General features: G+C 44.6%; 1 protein-coding gene across 1 annotated transcript in view; it reads left to right on the top strand.

Moving 5' to 3' along the window:
- The window catches only part of SVOPL (SVOP like), a 123,807-nt gene that overhangs the window by 79,523 nt on the left and 19,419 nt on the right, over positions 1-24,865 (top strand). The window contains exons 9-13 of the mRNA XM_029599766.1: positions 6,638-6,766; positions 13,440-13,513; positions 14,324-14,532; positions 14,756-14,867; positions 14,983-15,064. Of these exons, the coding sequence (XP_029455626.1) occupies positions 6,638-6,766; positions 13,440-13,513; positions 14,324-14,532; positions 14,756-14,867; positions 14,983-15,064 (606 nt within the window). The remainder of the gene's footprint in view (positions 1-6,637; positions 6,767-13,439; positions 13,514-14,323; positions 14,533-14,755; positions 14,868-14,982; positions 15,065-24,865) is intronic.

Raw genomic sequence — 24,865 nt, 5'->3', positions numbered from 1 at the left:
GTTTTTTTCCTCCAAGAGATGTATAACAATGTTGCCTTTTAGTTGTTTTGGCATATTCATGTTTGGTTTTGGGTAAGGTTGTGTTATGCTTTACTCTGTAATCCACTGAGATTGGTGGATCAGCAGAATAGAAATAAATATATTTGAAAGACTGCATAAAGCCTGCATTAAACCAGAAAGCCTTAAAGTGGGAAACAATTTAAAAATAGCACAAGGCATACAAATATAAAAACACATAACATGAAAACAAACAATAACAGTTTTTGCAATTTCCCACAAACATAACAACTAGGGATGTGCATCTCTTTTTTGACGGATGAAAATATCATACAATATTTTCTAACCCCACAAAATTTTCATGTGGTTTTCTTATCATTTGGGGGGGGGGAGGGTGGAGAAAGGGCGCACAGAAAAAAAAAACCCCCAAACCCACCCCGACCCTTTAGATCTAATTATTTACAATCTCCCTCCCCTGTGACCTCCCCCAAACTTTCCTAAAGTACCTGGTGGTCCAGCGGGGGTCCCGGGAGCAATCTCCCGCTCTCAGGCTGTCGGCTGCCACTAATCAAAATGGTGCCCATGGCCCTTTGCCCTTACCATGTGACAGGGGCTATCAGTGCCATTGGCCGGCCCCTATCACATGGTAGGAGCAATGGATGGCCCGCGCCATTTTTTTAACCTTTCCTCCTACTGGATAGCTTCACTATCTGAAATCCACCGCAGAGCCCATCCTGCGGTGACCAGAAAAGAGGACGCCCAGAGGCAAGAGGGAAGCTAAGACCCTATAGAGTGGGTGTGCATGAGTGTGAGTTGAGAGATTGTGTGTGTATGGGAGAGACAGCATGTGAGAACCTCTGTGAGTGTCTGAGAGAGACAGCATGTGAAAGTGAGAGAGTCTGTGTGTTTGTATGAGACAGCATGTGAGAGTGAGAGAGTCTGTGTGGGTGTGAGAGAGTGAGAAGCATGTGAAAGAGAGAGCCAGTGTATGAGACAGATCTTCAAACCTGTGTGAGGGCGTAGATTTGTTTGCGCAACCCAGCACGAACAAATCTACACCCAATTTTATAACATGCGCACACTGCTGCACGCATGTTATAAAATCCAGGGTCGGCGCATGCAAGGGGGTGCACAATTGTGCAATTTGCGCGCGCCGAGCCACGCAGGTTTACTCCATTCCCTCCGAGGCTGCTCTGAAATCGGAGCGGCCTTGGAAGGAACTTTCCTTCTGCCCCCCCACCTTCCCCTCCCTTTCCCTATCTAATCCACCCCCCTGCCCTACCTAAATCCCCCCCACCTTATTTGATGGAGTTACGCCTGCTTCTGGCAGGCGTAATTTACGCACGCCGGCCAGCTGCCAGTGCACGAACCTCCAGCAGGGCCGCTGTGCTGGAGGACTTGGGAAAGCCCCCGGACCACCGCCCCACCCCTGGTGCCACCCCCGATCTGCCCATTTTTGAAAGCCCCAGGACATACACGCGTCCTGGGGCTTGCGCGTGCTGCCGAGCCTATGCAAAATAAGCTCGGCGCACAGGGTTTTTTTTTTAAGGGTTACGCGCGTAACCTTTGAAAATCTACCCCTATATGTATGAGAGAGACAGCATTTGAGAGTGAGAGCTGTGTGTGTGTGTGTGTGTGTGTGTGAAGACAGCATGTGAGAGTGAGAGCTGTGTGTGTGTGTTTGTGTGAGACAGCATGTGAGAGTGAGAGCTATGGGCTGGATTTTAAAAAGGTTATACGCACTGGGTATATTTTCAAAAGGGCTGGTGATGCGCGTAAATCCCCGGGACGCGTGTAAGTCCCGGGGCTTTACTAAAGGGGCAGGAAGGGGGTGGGGCAGGGGCGGGGTGGTCCGGGGTGGGGGTGGGGTCAGAGGCTCCAGGCACAGTGGCCATTTGCTGCTGTGCCTGGGATCACGTGCCGGCTGACTGCCGGTGTGTGCAACTTATTTCAGCCCCAGGGCTGAAGTAAGTTTGGAAACAAAAACAAGATATCAAAAAAGGTAGAGGGAAAGGGCGAGGGAGGTAGGGGAAGGGAAGATGGGGTGGGAGGTAAGGGAACGGGGAAGACACCGCAGCTTGGTGCGCGCAAGGTGCACAATTGTGCATCCCGTTGCGCATGCCAACCCTGGATTTTATAACTTGTGCTGGGTAGTGCACGCACCCTTTTAAAATCTATCCCTTTGTGTGTGAGAGACAGCATGTGAGAGTGAGAGCTTGTGTGTGTATGAGAGCCTGTATATGTGTGTGTGAGAGAGAGACAGCATATGAGAATGAGAGCCTGAGTTGGGTGAGAGAGACCATGTGTGAGAATGAGAGCCTGAGTGTATGTTTGAGGAAGGGAGAGAAGAAACAGGAAAAAAAAAGAGACCTTGTAAAAAGAATTGGCAAATGGCCAAAAAAGGGAACATCGGGGGGAAAAAAGCCTGTGATTAACTGATTCGAAATCTAAGATCAGGCAGCAAAGGTAAAAAAAAAAATGTTTTTTTGAATTTTTAGTGATTGACATATATTTTTGTAAATGTGCAAGAGTAGCATTTTCTATATGGTGATCTCGCGATGTACAAAATCAGAATGGAGGAACTGGAAGCCCCACAAATTTTTTATACCACAGGGTCTGTACAAAGGATTAGGGATGTGAATTGTTTTTGAACGATTAAAATTATCGTCAGATAATTTTAAAATCGTCCTAAATCGTTAGAGTGCACGATACAATACAAATGCCCCCGATTTATCGTCAGGGGCATTTGCATTGTATCGTTAAATAGGGCACGGGAATTATTTGGGGGAGGGCGGGAAAACCGGCACACCAAAACAACCCCTAAACCCACCCCGACCCTTTAAAACCAATTCCTTACCCTCCCCCACCCTCCCAACCCCCCCCCAAAAAATGTTAACTTACCTGGTGGTCCAGTGGGGGGGTCCCGGCGCAATCTCCCGCTCTCGGGCCATCGGTGCCATTTTGGCTGCCACTAATTAAAATGGCGCCGATGGCCCGATAAAAAAAAACAACCCACCCGACCCTTTAAATCGACCCCACCCTCCCGACCCCCCAAAACCTTTTAAAATTACCTGGTGGTCCAGGGGAGCCTCGGGGGGCCTCGGGGAGAGGAGAGATCCAGGGGGGCCTCGGGGAGAGATTTCCCGTTCTTTACTCATCAGCCCCTATTATACTATACTCTATAATAGGGGCTGATGAGTAAAGATGGCCGGCGCCATCTTTAAAGATGGCGCCGGCCATCCAGTGCTCCTACCATGTGACAGGGGCTGGCCAATGGCACGGATATCCTGTCACATGGTAAGGGCAAAGGGGCATCGGCGCCATTTTTTTTTTAGAACAGCTGATGCCTGGGAACGGGAAATCTCCCCCCAAGGCCCCCCTGGATCTCTCCTCTCCCCGAGGCCCCCCTGGACCACCAGGTAATTTTAAAAGGTTTTGGGGGGGTCGGGAGGGTGGGGTCGATTTAAAGGGTCGGGTGGTTTGTTGTTTTTTTTAGCGGCGCGGGCCTCCCTAAAAAAAAAATTATTGACGTGAATTGGAATCGGAAACGATTCCAATTCACATATCTTAACCATCAGATTTCCCCCCCCCCCCCCCCCAGCCGAATCTGATCGTTAAGACGATCTGGCACACGATTCACATCTCTACAGAGGATGCACCAGAATACGGAAGCAGTGACAGTGGCAGCAGAGGAATGAGAGAGGCTCTGAGGTTGCTGGCAAAAGAAAGGGGGGGGGGGGGTTGCCTTCAGTGTGTGCAAAATGGGAGTCTGCCAGGGTATGTGTGTGTGTGTGAGTGAATGAATGATTGGTTGCCTTCCTGGGGTCTGTCTGTGTGAGAATGGGTGCCTACCTGGGTGGGTGTGTGTGTGTGTGTGTGTGTGTGTGTGTGTGTGTGTGTGTGTGTGAAAATGAATTGGTGCCTGCTTGGGGGTCTGTGTGTGAGAATGACTGGGAGCTTGCCTAGGTGTGTGTGTGTATGTATATGTACGCGAGGGAGCTAGTGAGAGTGAGCTTGTGTATGTGTATGAGAAAATCTGGGAGAGTAAGAGCTTGTGGAGGGGGAGAGAAGAGGGTCTTAGAGCGTGAGAGTGTGTCTGCGTCTGTGTGAGAGAGAGGTTGTAGGTGTGTATAAGAACATGTATGTGTGTGTATGTGACAGTATATGTGTGAGAGAGAATGGACATGCGAGCATTTGTGAGAGAGAGGATAAAGTTTGTGCGTCTCCCTAACTCCCTAATCCTTGACAATTTCAGGGTGACTGGAAATCAAGAGTTCCCAGATATGGACAGCAGGGGCTTTTTAAAAATCCACCTTCCACATGTCTGGCAGTGGAAGGTGTTTGTGCTGCTATTACTGTGAAGTGACAACAGAATTTGAAAATATTTTTTGTATGATAAGCTGTAAGGGAAACATCCAAGCTCCATTGTTGGGGGAATTTCTGTGGATGCACAGTGGGGCAGATTTTAAAAAAGTACGCCGGATTTTAAAAGATACACGCGTAGCCGGACATATCTATTAAAATCTGGGGTCGGTGCGCGCAAGGCTGCGCAAAATCGGCAGCCTGCGCGTGCCGAGCCGCGCAGCCTGCCTCCGTTCCCTCCAAGGCCGCTCCGAAATCAGAGCGGCCTCGGAGGGAACTTTTTTTTTGTCCCCCCCCCCACCTTTCCCTCCCTTCCCCTATCTAACCCACCCCCCAGCCCTAACTAAATCCCCCTCTCCTACCTTATTTCTTTGAGTTACGCCTGCCTCTGGCAGGTGTAACTTGCGCGCATCGCCGGCTCCCTGCCCCGGCCCAGGCCGCTGTGCCAGAGCACTCGGCCCCGCCCCTGGACCGCCATCATGCCTCCTGCCCCGCCCCCGGACTGCCACCACGCCCCCGCACACGCCCCTGAATGCCGCGCCGCCCCTGACACACCCCCCCCCAAGCAAAGCCTCTGGACTTACGCGCATCCCGGGGCTTTGTGCGTGCCAGCGGCCTATGCAAAATAGGTGCGCCAGCGCGCAGGGCTTTTAAAATTTACCCCGGTGTGTTACAGAACTGGAGGTGCAGGATTTATATTGACATTCTGTCCCTTCCCATATATTCCAGACTTCACTCTCATAGCCATATAGAATTAGTTGAATAAAGCTATCAAATAATTGTAATAGTAGTTTTGCTAGAAGGATGAAACTAGCTAGCTTTTTAAAATTATGGAGGACACTTTGGACTTTCTTTTTAAGACTTTTTTCATAGCCAATTTTAAAGCAGGGGGCATTGTATGGAGGTGGGTGTGTGATATGAGGAAATGTCATTTTGGCTCCCCCCGAAAAAAATTCTGCTATCTAGAGATGCCACTGATTTTCTGTGACCTTAAGCATTAGTACAAGAAGGATGGGGTGACGTTAGAGAGGCATACAAATGTATAGGCCCTTTGGATGCCGGAAACCCTCAATACGCCACTGATGACACCTCTCTGTCTTTCTGAATGAAAGACTTCCCTCTTCCAAAGGTTTGATATACTGATTCCCAGGTACCATGGTGGAAAACATATTAGTTAATCCCAAAAGGCGAAAAATTAAACACGAAGCAGGAAGAGTGGAATAAAACTTCCATGCCTCCAACATAAGAGATAGCTCAAAATAGTTAATGCAAAAATATTCTTCCTCTGCAGCAGGTCACTGTCACTGTATATACTCGTTAAGAGACATAGCACAAGCAGGTCTTCCTTACCCCAAATCCAGCCTAGAATAGAGGGACAGCCCAATCCAATGCAACAAGGGGGATGGGTATTCACAGGGAAATCTTAGAAATTGGCTTAAAAGAGCCCCAAACAATCTTTATCTGCAGGAAGACGAGTCAGCTGGTGGCTGACTCCTAAAAAGGGAACACCCTTACCCCTTTGCCAATAAAGAAGAGAAAAAATTACACAGCAGGAAGCAGCAAGCTCCTGAATGCTTGAAAGTCTAACTAAAAATCCACAACCTGCTAACTCGAGTTCCCAACTAAAAATGCACGAGGATAGCAGGTACTGTGGGATGATAAACAGCTAAGACACACCATGTGCATGTTCCCACATGAGGGAGCAAAACCAAAACCTCTCTCAATTATCTCTGCTCAGAACCTCCCCAGCTTAATGGTACACTCTTTTAGCAAGTATAAAGTTTAACCAAAGGTCCCTGACATAAATAACATTATGTTGAAATAAACAACTATCCTTTTCTATATTTTTGGAAGGCTAAATATCCAACCAGGCAAATAGTGGGGTTCAAAGAGGTTTAGACAAGTTCCTGAAGAAAAAGTCTACAAAAAAAATTATTAGCCAGGTAGACTAGGGAAAGCTGTTGCTATTCCTGGAGGTAACAAAAATAGATCTACTTTTTGGGATCTGCGGGTACTTTTCACCTAGATTGGCCACTGTCTGAATCTCTCTGACCCAGCATCCTACTGTTTAGTCTTTTCATATACATGAAATAATACAGGGACATGCTTTTTTTTAAATTTAAATTTAAGCAATTGTTTTTGGCATGAAGTAACGTAAAGCGAACTAAAGCCACAAATTCAGGTACAGTCCATAAGCACTGTAGATCAAATATAGACTAATAAGGAATGATTTATGGGTTAACTTCAACAGTGACTTGTACTTGACACGTATTTACAGTTTATTCCAGAATCAGCTCGGTTTAATGTCTCCGATGGAAATAACCAAGCTGCTATTAAAACCTTGAAGTGGATTGCCAAAATTAATCGCTCTGTGATGCCAGAAGGAACACTGAAAGAGCCAGTCATGGTAGGATTTGGAGCTTGACCTGATGAATCTTTGTATGTGTGTTTGTATGTATATATATATATATATATATATATATATCTTTTTTTTTTTTTACAGGCTGATATGAAAAAGATTTAGGCACCCCACTAAAGAAATTAGGTGTCCTGGTGTTCCTAAATGAAAAGTTCCCTCTAATACATGCCTAAATTTAGGTACCTAAAAAGTGAGTGGAATAAAGTACCTAATTTATGTGTCTGAGTTAGATGCCTATTTTCAGCTGAATTTAGGGGCTTGTTATGTGCTGAAAATAGACACTTAAATTAGGTGCCTAACTTTTTATTAATATAGGTCTCTTATTTTTGTTTATAAAAGTGAACGTTTGAATGGAATGCCATGATTAAGCAGGAGAGATCACATGACTGAGAAGTATACTTTTTACTACCCAGTTATCTGGAAAATTCCTGCCCAATGTCTATTCTTAAGGGTCTTTTCCTTAACACAGTTTGTTTCATAAACTCAGTAAGCCATTCCTTCGCAGAATAGAGGGTGTGAGTGTAAGACATTTGATTTCACCTTGTGTCTCCCACATATCCAGGTGCATACGCGCTCATTCTCAATTTTAACTTGCGTTTAGGAAAATATGGAAGGGTATGTTTTAATGGTCAATATTAAACCTCTGATTTTCTTTTTCTATCGAACTGATATCTTAGACACATTAGCTTCACCATTTTTTTTAAATTCTGTTTTGTATTTAACTATGAACTCTTAAGCAAAGTGCTGATATCACAAACATACACAATGATTTGCTGCTTTTCTGTTTAGCATTTAGTGTCAGCACACTTTTCCAGAGTCCATTCATGAATAGCTCATGAAGAATTCCTACTCTGTGCATGTAATTCTGGCTTGGCAATTACTGAAAAAGAGGATTAACACAGCACTGTCCTTCTTGTTTTGGATTTGCAGTGTTGCATACAGCCAAGTAGGAGGAGAGTTCAAACACAGTAAACACTAATATAGAATCATAGTCAGTGCCCTTAGACACCCAAGGATTATGTGGTCACAGGAGAAACTGCATAATTAGTTTGTTACTGCATAATTGACAACTTGCCATGGAATCAACATTCCTGAAACTTTCCCACCTTTTATTTTATTTATTTATTTAAACACTTTTATATACCGACGTTCATAGCAATATCACATCGGTTTACAGTCAACAGGGGTAAAAATCAAATGAACCAAGAAGCATAAAGTTACAATAAACAGGGCATATGCGAACTTGGGCTGTAGGGAAGATAGTAAAAGAGTTACAGAAACATAGAATGAGATTTTTTCAAACAAATGGTGGCCTAGAGAAGCAACCAAGAGTAACAGTTAATATAAAATAAATATAATAGAATATATTATGTTATAATAAATATAATACAAATATTGTACTCCAGAGACAGGGATTTGTACCAGGGTTGCGGACAGAGGGCATCAGGGTGGAGGAGATTGTAGGGGGGTACTAAGGTTGAGATAGATTGGAGATGCGGAATGGCAGGGAGCGGGTACTTTAGGTATAGGTATACTTTAGGTATACTTTAGGTATAATTTAATCTTTTGAAGAAAGCCAGAGGATAAGAACATAAGAACATAAGAACATGCCATACTGGGTCAGACCAAGAGTCCATCAAGCCCAGCATCCTGTTTCCAACAGAGGCCAATCCAGGCCATAAGAACCTGGCAAGTACCCCAAAATTAAGTCTATTCCATGTTACTATTGCTAATGGCAGTGGCTATTCTCATAGGGGCGGATTTTCAGAGTCCTGCTCGCCTAAATCCGCCCAAAACCGGGCGGATTTAGGCGAGCAGGGCCCTGCGTGCCGGTGAGCCTATTTTACATAGGCCTACCGGCGCGCGCAGAGCCCCGGGACTCGCGTAAGTCCGGGGTTCTCCGAGGGGGGCGTGTCGGGGGCGGGCCCGGTCGTCGCGGCGTTTCGGGGGCGTGTCGGCAGCGTTTTGGGGGCGGGCACGGGGGCGTGGCTACGGCCCGGGGCGCTCCGGGGGCGTGGCCGCACCCTCCGTACCCGCCCCCAGGTCGCGGCCCGGCGCGCAAGAGGCCCGCTGGCGCGCGGGGATTTACTTCTCCCTCTGGGAGGCGTAAATCCCCGGAGAAAGGTAAGGGGGGGGTGTAGACAGGGCCGGGCGGGTGGGTTAGATAGAGGAAGGGAGGGGAAGATGAGGGGAGGGCGTTAGAGGATTCCCTCCAAGGCCGCTCCGATTTCAGAGCGGCCTTGGAGGGAACGGGGGTAGGCAGCGCGGCTCGGCGCGCGCCGGCTATACAGAATTCATAGCCTTGCGTGCGCCGATCCAGGATTTTAGTGGATACGCGCGGCTCCCCGCGTATCTACTAAAATCCAGCGTACTTTTGCTGGCGCCTGATGCGCCAGCAAAAGTACGCCTATTCGCGTTTTTTGAAAATCTACCCCTAAGTGAACTTAATAGCAGGTAATGGACTTCTCCTCCAAGAACTTATCCAATCCTTTTTTAAACACAGCTATACTAACTGCATTAACCACATCCTCTGGCAACAAATTCCAGAGTTTAATTGTGCGTTGAGTGAAAAAGAACTTTCTCTGATTAGTTTTAAATGTGCCCCATGCTAACTTCATGGAGTGCTCCCTAGTCTTTCTATTATCCGAAAGAGTAAATAACCAATTCACATCTACCCTTTCTAGACCTCTCATGATTTTAAACATCTCTATCATATCCCCCCTTAGCTGTCTCTTCTCCAAGCTGAAAAGGTTTTCAGTATATCCACAATGAATACACATGAGATAGATTTGGATACAATGGTGTCAGTGCATGCAAGTCTATCTCATCCATATTCATTGTTTGTGGCTCTCAAGGACCAGAGTTAGCCATCCTTGTTTTAGAAGAAATTAATCTTTATACAAAGGTTCTTGCACCTGCATATGTGGTCAACCATAAACAAGCTACAAAGACTTGAGTATATTTTTTGGAATACTGCAACTGCTAATGTCCCACATCTGGCACAGAGGACATTAATTTCAATTCATTGAAGTTTTGATGATTGGCACTACTGCTGACTAGTATCAAACTTGTGCTAATTCAACCCATTTTTGTATTTGTTACCATGTGTTCAATACATGCACACATACTACATGTAATTAACAGCAAGACAAACTACTGATGATGAGGGCATTTTCAGTATACATAGACTCTTACACAAGCACTTTCTCAAGAAAATACAAACATGATAGTTGCACTGAATTTCAATTTAAAACAAGTGTCATTTTGCAGTTAAAAGCTTTCAACAGTTGTCTTCACTTGATAAATAGATGCTTTTTGTACTTGGTAAATTATGTATTTGCATATAGTTTAAATATTGTTTAAAAATAATGTTAGTGATTTTCAATAAAATTTTGACTTTTGCATAGTCAGAGATGTGAATATTTATATAAAATTATGCAAATTTGCACTATTATTTTGAAAGCTCTGTCACAAAATTTGCTGACTATTCTGCAGAATCTTGAAAAAGTTGCCACAGGAAACTGGTGACTCTGATCATAGTAAGTGATGGTAGATAAGAACCAATTGACCCATCCAGTTATGCCCCATTGTTTTTGTTTATAGTGTTCTAGCTAAGGATATCTCCAGTTACACAATCTTAATTGCCTACAGGATATCTATCAAAGTTAATTAGACTTATTGTCTTCCCGCTCCAGGAATGAAATAAAATGAGAAAGGAAAGATGAAACAACTTAATTTGCGTAAACTGCTAGCTGAAATAGCGAAAATAATTTTTTCTTACACTGCCCTCCTCCTATCCTATTTCTACACCTTTTAAAAATAAATTCCTTCTGTTTATTTAGAGGGCAATTTCCAAAGGCATTTCAACAATGTTGTACATGTGGAAATAGATTCCTTTAAAATTGTCTACCTGGTAGAATGTTATCCAATTTCTGAATCCTGGATGACTCCCATAGAGACGTCAGACATCCAGGATTCAGAAACCCAGGAATAATTGGATAACAAGGTCAAGCGGAAGGAAGGATTGCCAAAGAAGTAAAGTGAGGTGGCAAAACATTTTTCAGATATATCAGATAAAGAAGGAAGGTCTGAAGTTTTATAGTGAAATTGAAAGGCAGCAAGGAGCAATGTGTGAAGAGAGATGAAAAAAATGGGGGAAATATTAAACAAACACTTCAGTTCAGTGTTCACTAAAGAAGACCCTGGAGAAGGACCGTTGCTGGTTGACAAGAATGTAGATGGAGGTGAAGGAGATGAAACTCTGTTTACAGAAGGGAATGTATGGGAAGAACTAGGCAAACAAAGTGGACAAGGTCATGGGGCCAAATGAGGTACATTCCAGGATACCTAGGGAGCTTAGAGGTGTGGTGGCTGCTCAGCTGAAAGACCTGGTGCTACAAGATTGGAGAAGAGTGGTGGTTGCCCTGCTTCACAAGAGTGGGAGCAATGAGGAGGCTGGAAACTACAGACTGGTTAGCCTTACCTTGGGTGGAAAATTAATGGAATCTCTGCTGAAGGAAAGGATAGTGAAGGATCTACAATTAAGGTAGAATTCTGGACCTGAGACAGTATGGATTCACCAGGGGAAGGTCCTGTCAGACAAATCTGATTGATTTTTTTGATTCTGTGACTAAAGAATTGGATCGAGGAAGAGCACTAGATGTGATTTACTTGGATTTCAGCAAAGTGTTTGATATGGTCCCACATAGGAGATTAGTGAACAAAATGAGAAGCTTGGGAATGAGTGCTAAGGTAGTGGCATGGATTGCAAACTGGTTGACTGACGGGAGACAGCATGTAATGGTAAATGGAACCTACTCTGAAGAAAGAACGGTGTTAAGTGGAGTGCCACAGGGATCGGTTTTGGGACCAGTTCTGTTCAATATCTTTGTGAACGACATTGCAGAAAGGTAGAGGATAAAGTTTGTCTATTTGCAGTTGATACTAAGATCTGCAACAGAGTGGACATGCCTGAAGGAGTAGAGAGAAATGAAGACTGGTTGTGTGTGTGTGTGTGTGTGTGTGTGTGTGTGTGTGTGTGTGTGTGTGTGTAAGTAAGACTAATGTGCACAGCTTGGGAGAGGGACCTTGGAGTGATAGTGTCTGCTGATCTGAAGGATGCAAGGCAATGTGACCAGAAGAATGCTGGGCTGCACAGAGAGAGGAATAACCAGTAAGAAAAAGGAGGTAGTGATGCTGTTGTACAGGTCCTTGGTGAGGCCTTACCTGGAGTACTGCATTCAGTACTGGACCCATATCTCAAAAGGGATAGAGAAAGGATGGAGGTGGTCCAAAGAAGGGTGAGCAAAATGGTACGGGATCTGTATTGGAAGACTTATGAGGATAGGCTGAAGGATCTGAATATGTACACCTTGGAAGAGAGGAGGTGCAGATGTGATGTGAATCAGACCTTCACATACCTAAAAGGATTTAATGATGTACAAACTTTGAAACTTTTTTGTTGGAAAGGAATCAGAAGAATTAGGAAACACAAAATGAAAATCCAGGGGTATGACTCAGAGCTAACATAAGGAAATATTTTTTCATGGAGAGGGTGGTGGATGCCTGGATTGCCCTCCCAGAAGAGGTGGCGAGGACAAAAACTAATTCAAAAGGGCATGAGATAAACACTGTGGATCCCTAAAGGCTTGAGGATGATAATGAAGAACAGGGAACATGAGGGTAACCTGTAAAGAGTGGCAGTTAGTACTCTTAACATGAAGGCGTGGGGGATTACTACTCTTAACCAATGAGACGATGATTTTGACACAACTGCAACAATCACACTCTGCTTTGACAGCGGGGCAGGGAACAAAAGGTATTGGATTCTGAAGACAGCCAGCGCTGGGCCCCAACTTTTTACATTCTGGGGTACTGATACGCTAACATTGAGGATAAAGCTTCTATGGCCAAGACCAAAAGCAAAGAATGTTCAAGCGGCATTGTCTGAATTATAAGGAAGGCTGCTCACCATGCAAAAATGTTGCAGTAATTTTTGTTATGGGTTTGACAGATGCTTGGTTTTTGCTTGTAGGTATTACTATCCTTATCATAAGGCATGGAGGTAACGAACACATAGCAGCATTTACTGCTCTTGGTGGACACATGGGGGTAACTGGCACGGTATGGCAGTTGCTGCCATGGGAAATTTGTTGGACAGATTGAAAGATTGGTCTTTTTATGCTGACTATACTATGTTACCATGTATGTTTGTATTTAAAATTATGCCTGTAGTGGCAGTACATGCATACTTTCATGTGCAGAGAGAGGACGTGTTCCTGGGGGCGGAGTTGGGGAGGGGCTAGCACTTCCACGTGGATGTGCACAGTTACATGCCTAATGTGTAGGCATATAATTTCACTAGAAAAAATACCTGCACAAATAGCAGGAGCGGGTCTGTGCACCTACTTTCTCCAACCCAGCTGTCAAAGGGGAAGCTTTCCCTTAGAAACTTGACGTAAAGTCTGCAGGCGAAAATGAAAAGTAACCACAGACTTTATTCTTCTGTGCACAATTTGAAAGCTCCCCTTTAAGTAAATAAGTATGCCTTTCTATCTGCAAATGATTTGCTAATCTTGCTACAAACTGGTTTACCTGTGCGACTGCAAACACATGAAATGATTCATCTAACATACTAATGTATTGATTACGTTATTATCAGGATACGAGAGGGAGGTTTCTGGACCTAATTGATCGCAAATACTTACGGACATCTCTACAGATATGGATAATATGGTAAATTTTCCCAATGTAGCACATGTACGATTTGTAAAGCAACTGTTTAATACACCTGTATTTCTAGCACTATTAGGTAGTGGTATATACTCAGCTATGTAACTGTTTGACTGTGCTGTGAACCCATTTCTCCTCTTTTTGGATCCTACTGGGCTTAATGGGAATTTACTCCCTTGTTTAACCCTAGCAGGAGTGATTTAAGGGCCATAGAGAAATTATCTAAAATGTATGGTAGCAATAGTGTTGTTTAATGTAACTAATGTTTGGGAAATCCACTATTTCTTCCTTCTTATTACTTTGCTGTATATACAAAAGGAATCCAGAGTACAGAATCCCTCAGCTCTTCTCTAATTAAATTCATAGATAGTCTCAGACAAAATAATTGGCTGAACTTGCTTCTAGTAAACAACTTTTCAAGAAACAACTAATTAACACTATTTTTTATTTCACTTCTGGTTTAATCTTTCTAACCTTCCTTTTTTTTTTTTTGTCCTTTCATTGCTTCTATTGTAAATGTGGCTTTGTGTATAATTATTGTACAGTGCTTTTCGATAAATATAAATTTAAGAGGTGGTAGCTTCTTGGAAGTAGGAGAGATCCTTTGGGCTAGTGGGTTTCCAAGTAGCAACAAGAAACTAAGAGTGAGAAGAAACGCTGTTTACCACCTGCTCTATTGACTGGTTCACCAGAGCTCTTTTTAGCACTTTGCCATCTTCATTTGGAAAAAGCTTGCATAAGCTAATTTCAAACACCTCTTCGGTTTCATAGATAGAACATTAATACTCTCCTCTGTATTTATATTTCTCTTAGGCTTGGAATAGCTTTTTCTTACTATGGGGTAATTTTGGCCAGCTCTGAGTTACTGGAGCGGGATATGGTTTGCGGTGTTGACAAGTCACAGGTAACGGAGGTAGACAGGAGCCATGAGTCGGAGGAAAGCAGAAGCCCATGCCGATGCCACTTGCTTAGTCCTGCTGATTATCAGACCATGATCATCAGTACAGTAGGAGAAATCGCATGTAAGCCTTCTTACCCTTCTACATCACATTTCACCTCTATCCTTTCATCAACCTACATTTATCAGTATACTGAACAATAACAGAATGATGTGAATTAACCACTGAAGGCAATAAGTAGGGATCTTTTCTATCCTTAAAGGTTATTAAGTGCAGGATTACTGCTTTACTTTGTGAACAAATATATAAGTAGTTAACTTAATCCTTTGTGTTTATGTTTTCCCAGTAAGTCCCCTAAATATTCTGGGCATCAATACAGTTGGAAGACGAATAAGCCTGTTCCTCACTATGGCCACCACAGGTGTCTTCTTCCTGCTGCTCAACATCTGCACCACAAGGTAACAGGTTAGGTTTATAGATTTTACAAATAAGACTTGAGAAGTCCATACTAATATTTTTTACCTAAATAAGTCAGAAAAAAAGTAATAATAAACTTTTTCTTCATCTTGCTAGAACTGGTCTTATTGGCATCCTCTTCTGCCTTCGTGCTCTGGTATCAGCAAACTTCAACACCATCTACATTTACACAGCAGAGGTTAGTGTTTGGAAAAGGGATAAAGTTTATAAGGGATGGATGAATTTTTCTGACCAAACTGAGGTGTTGCGCTTGGAGGTGGACCCTTGTTCTGGAGCAGTGTAGGGCTGCTCCCTGGTCGGACCCAGGAAGCACCTGCCACCAGGAAGCGGAGCACAGGAAGAGACAGAGGCTAGCTGGGGCTTCACCACTGGAAGCCCGTGGTCCCCCCGGGTGGAGCCCTTGGGGACCTGGGCCGCTTGGACTTAGGTGGGCCTCGCAGGGTCTCCCAGAAAGGAAGTTCAAAGGTGTGCCCACCAGGATCAAGGGTGTGCAGTCGATGTCTGGACTGGAGGCCTGAGGAATCAAGGAAGGCCAGTACAGTGTCTGCGATGACAAGGCTAGGAGCAGGGCCAGAATCCAGGAGGTGTGGTCAATAGTCGCAGAGATCAAGTTCCAAAGATCAGTCCGAGAGTAGTCAGTCAAAGCAGGGGTCAGGTTGAGATCAGACGTGGTCAAGGAGGCAGACAGAGGTCAGTATCCAGGTAGCGATCAGCGTGGTCAAGAGCAGGCAGAGGTCAGTATCCAGGTAGCGATCAGTGTGGTCAAGAGCAGGCAGAGGTCAGTACCAGAGAGACAGACCAAGAGGTACTACCTGGGGAAACGCAGGAACAGACAGACGCTGGAACAGGACTGGAACAAGACTGGAACAGGGGGATGAGACATGGAAGCAAACTACTATACACACGGTGTCGACCCGATTGCCATGGCAAGGAAGTGCAGGCAGGCACTTCCTCTTGTACTGCGTTCAATCAGGGTGCGCTGTGGAGCTTGGACCCACCCCTGGCCCTATAAGGGACCAGGCGGTCCGCGCACGTCTAGGGGCGGAGCCAATGCCATGGAGAATGCCGAACCCCGCCGTGAGGCCTGGCATGCAGAGGAAGGCCCGGCAACCGCCGCCGTGGGACGCCGAGGCCTGGAGGAGCTTGCAGCTGCTGCTGGAGAGGCCGACCTGGGACCTGCAGAGGAATTGGAGAGGTGAGCAGGCCCATGTACGGACGGGGCGCACAAAAGCAGACCCCCCCCCCCCCCCCCCACCAGGCCTCCATCTGTGCGGGCGAGGTTTTTCAGAATGAGCCCTGTGGAATGTTCTGAGGAGTTCTTTGTCTAGGATATTGTAGGAAGGTTCCCATGAGTTCTCCTCGGCACCGTAACCCTCCCAGGATAAGAGGTATTCCCATCTGCCTCGACACCAACGGACGTGGAGAACTTCTCTTACCTAAAGAGGGGAATCTGGTTCTGTGGAGATCTGAGGTGGTGAGGGTTCCTTGCGAGAGGGCCAGGATAGGACTAGCGGTTTCAACAGGGACACGTGAAATGTGTTATGAATCCCCATGGCACGTGGTAGTTGTAATTGGTAGGACACTACTCCCATTCTCTGGAGTACTGGAAACAGACCGATGAACTTAGGTGCCAGACGATGTGAGGGGAGTCGCAGCCTTATGTGTCGGGTGCTCAGCCACATCTTCTGGCTAGGATGGAAGAGTGGAGCAGGACGTCTGTGAGCATCAGATGTACACTTGGAACGTTCAGCAGCCTGATTGAGGCATTCTTTGACCTGATTCCACGCCTGACAAATGGTGTGAGCCGTGAACTGAGCGGCTAGTGATGGAACAGCGAGGGATACTGGCAGCGGTAACCGTAGTTGTCGACCAAACACCACAGAAAATGGTGATACATTGGTGGCAGCATGCCCAGGACTTTGTGACAATGATTTATTTATTTATAACTTTTTTTATATACCGAGGTTCAATTAACAAGATTAATTATCACTTCGGTTTACATTACAACCAGCAAAAAATAACAGAGACAAAGTCTTGTTTTACAATGAACAGGGTAGAAGTAACCTGGATTAAAACAATGAACAGGGTAGAAGTAACCTGGATAAACATAAAATGAGTGAAGCGAGTATAGAGAATTGGGTCTGTATAACTTGGGCGAATAGCAAGGAAATTAAATAGGGGAGGACTATGAAGGCCTCAAGTTGGATAGTGTACTCATGATGCGGATAAGAACCAAAGCTGAAGTGAGTAGTTATGGGAAGGCTTGTACATTGTACATTTCCTTTATCAAGCCTGAGAAGATGCTGCTCTCGCTTCTTTCTCCTCTCCTTTTCCTGGCCCAGGGGGGTTGTTCCTTTCTATTTCACTCAGATCAGAGCAAGACATGGCCAATGCATGCTCTTCTGGGCCTGGTGGAACACCAAATTTATCTTCCCTCCACTGAACCCAGAAGTGGTGCTGCTGATGTTCTCTTCATCCTAAAGGGCCCAGATGTGACAGAGACAGCAAGAGCACAAGGGAAAGAGATGCATGCTCTACATGCATAGACCCACTGCCGATGACTCCTCTCCTTGATGCTTCTTGCCCTTATTCACTGCCTATAAAGAGGGAGGGAGATTCTGGACTGGACTAGAGGATTTTCTGCTGGCTGGGAGCTAGGAAGAGGGGCAATGTAGGTGCTGCGAGGCAGGGAAGCATAGAAACAAGAAGGGGAGTAGGTGCTACTAGACAGGGACTTGGAGGACAAAGGGGATCAGGAGTTTCCTGGGTGGTGCAGGAAGAAAGGGGTGGATGCTGTTAGGCAAGGAAGAGGCGATGTGGGTGCAACTTGGCAAGGAGGTCTGGGGAGATAGGGGTTCAGGAGTCTGCTGGGCAGGAGATGTGAGGAAATAGGGGGGTTTCGGCTTCTGGGCAGGGAGAGAAGGAGAAGATGGGGTGAGAATATATGGGCAGGGGGAGAGCTGAGGATGTGGGTGCTGCTAGATGGAAAGGGGTGGGAGATGAGGGCACAGGAGCTTCTGGGGGAGAAAGACATCAGGGAGATGATGAGTAGGAAGGGGTGGAAAAGAGGGGTCAGGAATATGCTGGGCAATGATGGAAGAGGGGTAGAAGGGGGGGAGGGCAAGCCAGCGGGAGAGAGGGAACACCAGGAAGAGAATTTGGGGGGGGGGGGGGGGTGCAGGGATGTGAGAGCATTAGGGGATGACCGAAAGGGAGTAGTTGGGAGGAATGCAGGATTATGGGGATACAGAGGAGGAATGATGAGGTGCAAGAACCAAAAAAATATCAGTTTTGGGAACATGCTTAGGGCAGGAGGAAATGTATTTCTGTTTTTAGCGCTCCAGTTTTGCACTGCAGGCAGAGTAGCTTCTTGGGGGTTTCCATTCCAGGTTTTGTCTGCATATTTGTAATTTTTGGTCTTTTATTCTCTATTTCGTGAAGGTTGGTCTGTCTCTGTTCTGTGTGTATGACCAAGGTGAGGTATTTTACTAGCATGTAGGGATTTGTATCAGTTTTATTTTTGGATCCCTAAAGAGAGGATGGAAATGAAGAAAAGGGTGCATAGGGGGTAACTTGCTGGTGCAGTGGTTACTACCAGCAACCAATAAGCCTTGATGCTTTTGATGCAACTGCAACATTTCTCTCTTCTTCAACAGCAGGGGGAAAAGGAGAGCTGGATTCAGACAACAACCGAGGGCCCTGACTTTTACAGTCTGGGGAACTGGGGGTAACCTGCATGGAGCAGCAGTTACTACCCTTAACAGAAGGCGTGGGATTACTAACCCTTAACTAATAAGCTTTGATGCTTTCGATGCAACTGCAACATCGCTCTCCACTTTGAGGCAGGGGGCGGGATGGAGGAAGAGGACGACAACCAACACAGGCCCTGACTTTTACGATCTGGGGGCACTGATACGCAGACATTGGAGAAAAAGCACAGGACTGCTTCTACGGCCAAATCCATAAGCAAAGCAAAACAAGCAACACTGCTGGAATTTTCATGAAGGCTCATCACTTAGTAAAAATGTTGCTGGCAGTAAATCTGTATGGGTTATCATAAGGCTTGGGGATAACTGCACGGAGTGGCAGTTGCTACTCTTAAGGGAGACACGGGGGGGGGGGGGGGGGGGGTAACCTGCATGGCACAGCAGATACTACCATAAGAAGCTTGCTGGGCAGACTGGATGGACTTGGTCCTTTTCTGCCAAAAATTACTATGTTACTAGGTTATTTGTTGTTTTCTCAACAAGACATGCATTGGTGGTGCACTGCTGTTTTTTCATAGGTAGGGCTATTTAGGCCTTTGACTTAGTGCTGCTATGTTATGGACGGTTTGCTACACATGTGCTGAATTTTTTTTTTCAGGTTTTGTATTATTTTACAATGACATCAGCATTTGATTTGGCGAACCATGGAATATTGATTATGTATTTGAAACAGCTTGCTTTGTCAGCAATTGTGCTGAAGTGGTTTGAGTCATTTCTCTCTCCTCATTCTCAGTGATGCACACTCAATCTTCAAAGATGTTTCCTGTCCCACTAGGAGTACCATAGGGATCAGCCTTATCAATGGCCCTTTTTAATATATTTGTATTACTCCTGTATAATTTACTGGCAAGGTTAAGGGTTCATTATTGGGCAGATGCAGATGATTTCCAGTTTTTGTGATTTCTTCAGTTGCTGATGCATTAGAGAAGTTGACCTGCTGATAACATGCAATCAAAGATTGGCTGAAAGAAAACTGATTAATACTAAATATAGCTAAGTCTTGAATTCTTTATTTGTCAAGAATAAGAACATAAGAAAATGCCATACTGGGTCAGACCAAGGGTCCATCAAGCCCAGCATCCTGTTTCCAACAGTGGCCAATCCAGGCCATAAGAACCTGGCAAGTACCCAAAAACTAAGTCTATTCCATGTAACCATTGCTAATGGCAGTGGCTATTCTCTAAGTGAACTTAATAGCAGGTAATGGACTTCTCCTCCAAGAACTTATCCAATCCTTTTTTAAACACAGCTATACTAACTGCACGAACCACATTCTCTGGCAACAAATTCCAGAGTTTAATTGTGCGTTGAGTAAAAAAGAACTTTCTCCGATTAGTTTTAAATGTGCCCCATGCTAACTTCATGGAGTGTCCCCTAGTCCTTCTACTATCCGAAAGAGTAAATAACCGATTCACATCTACCCGTTCTAGACCTCTCATGATTTTAAACACCTCTATCATATCCCCCCTCAGTCGTCTCTTCTCCAAGCTGAAAAGTCCTAACCTCTTTAGTCTTTCCTCATAGGGGAGTTGTTCCATTCCCCTTATCATTTTGGTAGCCCTTCTCTGTACCTTCTCCATCGCAATTATATCTTTTTTGAGATGCGGCAACCAGAATTGTACACAGTATTCAAGGTGCGGTCTCACCATGGAGCGATACAGAGGCATTATGACATTTTCCGTTTTATTCATCATTCCTTTTCTAATAATTCCCAACATTCTGTTTGCTTTTTTGACTGCCGCAGCACACTGAACCGACGATTTCAATGTGTTATCCACTATGACACCTAGATCTCTTTCTTGGGTTGTAGCACCTAATATGGAACCCAACATCGTGTAATTATAGCATGGGTTATTTTTCCCTATATGCATCACCTTGCACTTATCCACATTAAATTTCATCTGCCATTTGGATGCCCAATTTTCCAGTCTCACAAGGTCTTCCTGCAATTTATCACAATCTGCTTGTGATTTAACTACTCTGCATAATTTTGTGTCATCTGCAAATTTGATTATCTCACTCGTCGTATTTCTTTCCAGATCATTTATAAATATATTGAACAGTAAGGGTCCCAATACAGATCCCTGAGGCACTCCACTGTCCACTCCCTTCCACTGAGAAAATTGCCCATTTAATCCTACTCTCTGTTTCCTGTCTTTTAGCCAGTTTGCAATCCACGAAAGGACATCGCCACCTATCCCATGACTTTTTACTTTTCCTAGAAGCCTCTCATGAGGAACTTTGTCAAACGCCTTCTGAAAATCCAAGTATACTATATCTACCGGTTCACCTTTATCCACATGTTTATTAACTCCTTCAAAAAAGTGAAGCAGATTTGTGAGGCAAGACTTGCCCTGGGTAAAGCCATGCTGACTTTGTTACATTAAACCATGTCTTTCTATATGTTCTGTGATTTTGATGTTTAGAACACTTTCCACTATTTTTCCTGGCACTGAAGTCAGGCTAACTGGTCTGTAGTTTCCCGGATCGCCCCTGGAGCCCTTTTTAAATATTGGGGTTACATTTGCTATCCTCCAGTCTTCAGGTACAATGGATGATTTTAATGATAAGTTACAAATTTTTACTAATAGGTCTGAAATTTCATTTTTTAGTTCCTTCAGAACTCTGGGGTGTATACCATCCGGTCCAGGTGATTTACTACTCTTCAGTTTGTCAATCAGGCCTACCACATCTTCTAGGTTCACCGTGATTTGATTCAGTCCATCTGAATCATTACCCATGAAAACCTTCTCCATTACGGGTACCTCCCCAACATCCTCTTCAGTAAACACCGAAGCAAAGAAATCATTTAATCTTTCCGCGATGGCCTTATCTTCTCTAAGTGCCCCTTTAACCCCTCGATCATCTAACGGTCCAACTGACTCCCTCACATGCTTTCTGCTTCGGATATATTTAAAAAAGTTTTTACTGTGAGTTTTTGCCTCTACAGCCAACTTCTTTTCAAATTCTCTCTTAGCCTGTCTTATCAATGTCTTACATTTAACTTGCCAATGTTTATGCTTTATCCTATTTTCTTCTGTTGGATCCTTCTTCCAAGGGCAGACATATTGCCGTTTGAGGGGGAGTAGATTCAAATTGCGAGCCAAGCACATAGTACTCCAAGACTATTATACTCTTCTATGTCTTATTTACCTCAGGTTAGGAATGTGATGAAGATATCCTATTTCACTGGTAAACAAATTTCTGGGAACATTTTGTTTCCTCCACAACCTTTGGTGAAACAAGAAGATTTTAACAAGCTGAACACAAATATGCATTTATTATGTATGTATCACGTACCATTTGCCAGAAAAGTGCGATATACATTAAGCATTGTTACATGTCTGTAGCAGCATAAGCTATAATGGCAATGTTGGCACCAAAAAACAAAACTAAAAATGTTTTGCCGCAGATTTTCATTTGTAATCACTGTCTGATGCTTCGCAGATGAGAGTCCAACAATAGTCTCCCAGCATGGAGGGGTTCCACTTGTCTTGATACCGTTTCTCCATTTTGACAATGTCTTGATGAAACCTTTCACCATGTTCATCACTCACAGCGCCAAGCTTGTCTGGGCAGAAGTCCAAGTGGGAATGAAGAAAATGTATCTTCAATGACATGTTGTACTTCAGCAATTTGTATGCCTGAAGCAGATTTTCAACCTGTTCGACATAGTCTGCTGCCTTATAGTTGCCTAGAAAATTACAAATGACATTCTTGAAGGCTGTCCACGCAACACGTTCTGTACCTTGCAGAAGACCATCAAAATGACTGTCCTTCATCACAACTCAGATTTGTGGGCCAATGAAAATACCTTCTTTTATCTTGGCGTCACTTATGCGTGGAAACATTTGCCGCTAATAATCAAAGGCTTTACTTTGCTTGTTCATTGCCTTAACAAAGTTTTTCATCAGCCCAAGTTTGATGTGCAAAGGTGGAAGAAATATCTTACTTGGATCCACCAATGGGTCATGCGCAACATTTTTCTGCCCTGGAACCAACTTCTTGCGGAGAGGTCAGACCTTTCTGACGTAATGCGAATCTCTTGCTCAACTGTCCCACTCACAAAGGAAGCATCAATACTTGGTGTAACCAAGCTGCAGACCCAGTAGAATTGCAACTACCTTGAGATCACCACACAAATTCCAGTTGTACCTCGAGTACTCAATGTGGTTCAGCAGTAGCTGCATGTTCCCATACGTTTCTTTCATATGAACGGCATGTCCGACAGGTATTGATATTGCCGTTGTGCAGAAAAACAGCCTTCAAACTTAAGATTGATGAATCAATAAACAGTCGCCATTCTGTTGGGTCGTGGTCACATCCAAGAGCACAAAACAATCCATTGATGTTACAGCAAAAAGTCAGACTGTCTACTTGGTTGAAATATTTTATCAAATCTTCATGATGGCTGCAAAATACTTAAATTTTCATATCAGATGACAAAAGATTCCATCCTTGCAGCCTTGATCCAAGCAGCTCTGCTTGACTTTTCGATAAAGCCAAATCTCTGACCAGATCATTCAACTCTGACTGACATATTAAATGAGGATCGCTGGATGTTGATGGCACAAAATCAGGATCAGCCACAGTTTCCATCTGTGACGACTCCTCATCTTCATCATCAAGTGTCCACACCTCTGATGGTTTTGGAACAGGAAGACTGTCGTCATGCGGCACTGGTCTCATTGCTGATGCAAGGTTAGGGTACTCAATAAACTTCCTGTTCTTTGATGAGTATCCTGACACATTTGTCATGCAGAAGTAACAGTCAGTTATATGATCTTTCCGTTCCCTCCATATCATTGGGATGGCAAACGGCATAGATGGTCGCACACCTTTCAGTCAAGCTTGCAGACTACTGGTGCAAGATGTGCAACATATATGAGGAGCCCATGCTCTGACCTGGTTACCAATTTTGCACCCAAAGTAAAACTTGTATGCCTTCTTAACGAGTGAAGTCATACTCCTTTTCTGTGCTTTCAGAGTAAACTCACCACAGATGTAACAAAATGTGTCACAGCTAGTACGACATTGGACAACATTTCATAAAGTATATGAAATTAAATCCACAGGGGTAGATTTTCTAAAAGTGCGCCCGCTCGTACTTTTGTTCTCGCACCAGGTGCAAACAAAAGTACGCCGGATTTTATAAGATACGCGCATAGTCGCACGTATCTTATAAAATCCGGGGTCGGCGTGCGCAAGGGGGTGCACATTTGTGCAACTTGCGCGCGCAGATCCCTGCGCGCGCTGCCCATTCCCTCCGATGCCACTCCAAAATCAGAGCGGCCTCGGAGAGAACTTTCCTTCCAAACCCCCTGCACCTTCCCCTCACGTCCCCTACCTAACCCACCCCCCGGCCCTATCTAAACCCCCCCTACCTGTGTTTTAAAAGTTACACCTGTGCCAGCGGGCTGCTGGCGCGCGATTCCCCAGCCCGGGACCTGTTTCGGAGGCCTCGGGCACGCCCCCGGGCTAGCGGCACGCCCCCGGCATGCCCCGAATGTTGCGTCGGCCCTGATACGCCCCCCGACACGCCCACCGGAAAGCCTCGGGACTTACGCGCATCCTGGGGCTTGCGCGTGCTGCCAAGCCTATGCAAAATAGGCTCGGCGCGCGCAGGGGGGGTTTTAAAAGGTTATGCGCATAACTTATGCACGTAACCCTTTTAAAATCTACCCCACAAGTTTTAAACTCAACAATTTTAGAGCTGCCTCAGAGGCTATATATGTCAGCAGGGTTGAAATTGAAAAGTTTGATTTCCGCTCTGTATGTCAAGCTATAGAACTGAAGTGTTAATATTCAGTCTGAATCCTCAGCATGAAGCTGCTTATGAAATCTGGACTATAGAGCTGATCCTCTGGCTGGAATATCTTAATCACAAAAAAACTTACAGACCAGGATTGTCATTACCGTGATTAACTGAACTACATAGAGAAAATTGTCGAGATGCTGACATGGAGTTTATTTGCTAGTAATTTTCTCAGTGGAAGGGAGTGGGCAGTGGAGTGTCTCTGGTATCTGTATTGGGACCCATACTTTTTCAATATATTTATAAATGATCTGAAAAGGAATACGATGCGTGAGGTAATCAAATTTGCAGATGATACAAAATTATTCAGAGTAGTAAGTCACAAGCAGATTGTGATAAATTGCAGGAAGACCTTGTGAGACTGGAAAATTGGGCATCCAAATGGCGGATGAAATTT

The sequence above is a fragment of the Rhinatrema bivittatum genome, chromosome 4, assembly GCF_901001135.1.
Source record: "Rhinatrema bivittatum chromosome 4, aRhiBiv1.1, whole genome shotgun sequence".
Lineage (NCBI taxonomy): Eukaryota > Metazoa > Chordata > Amphibia > Gymnophiona > Rhinatrematidae > Rhinatrema > Rhinatrema bivittatum.
The sequence above is the reverse complement of the archived record's forward strand: the minus strand, read 5'-3'. Positions and strand labels throughout refer to the sequence as shown.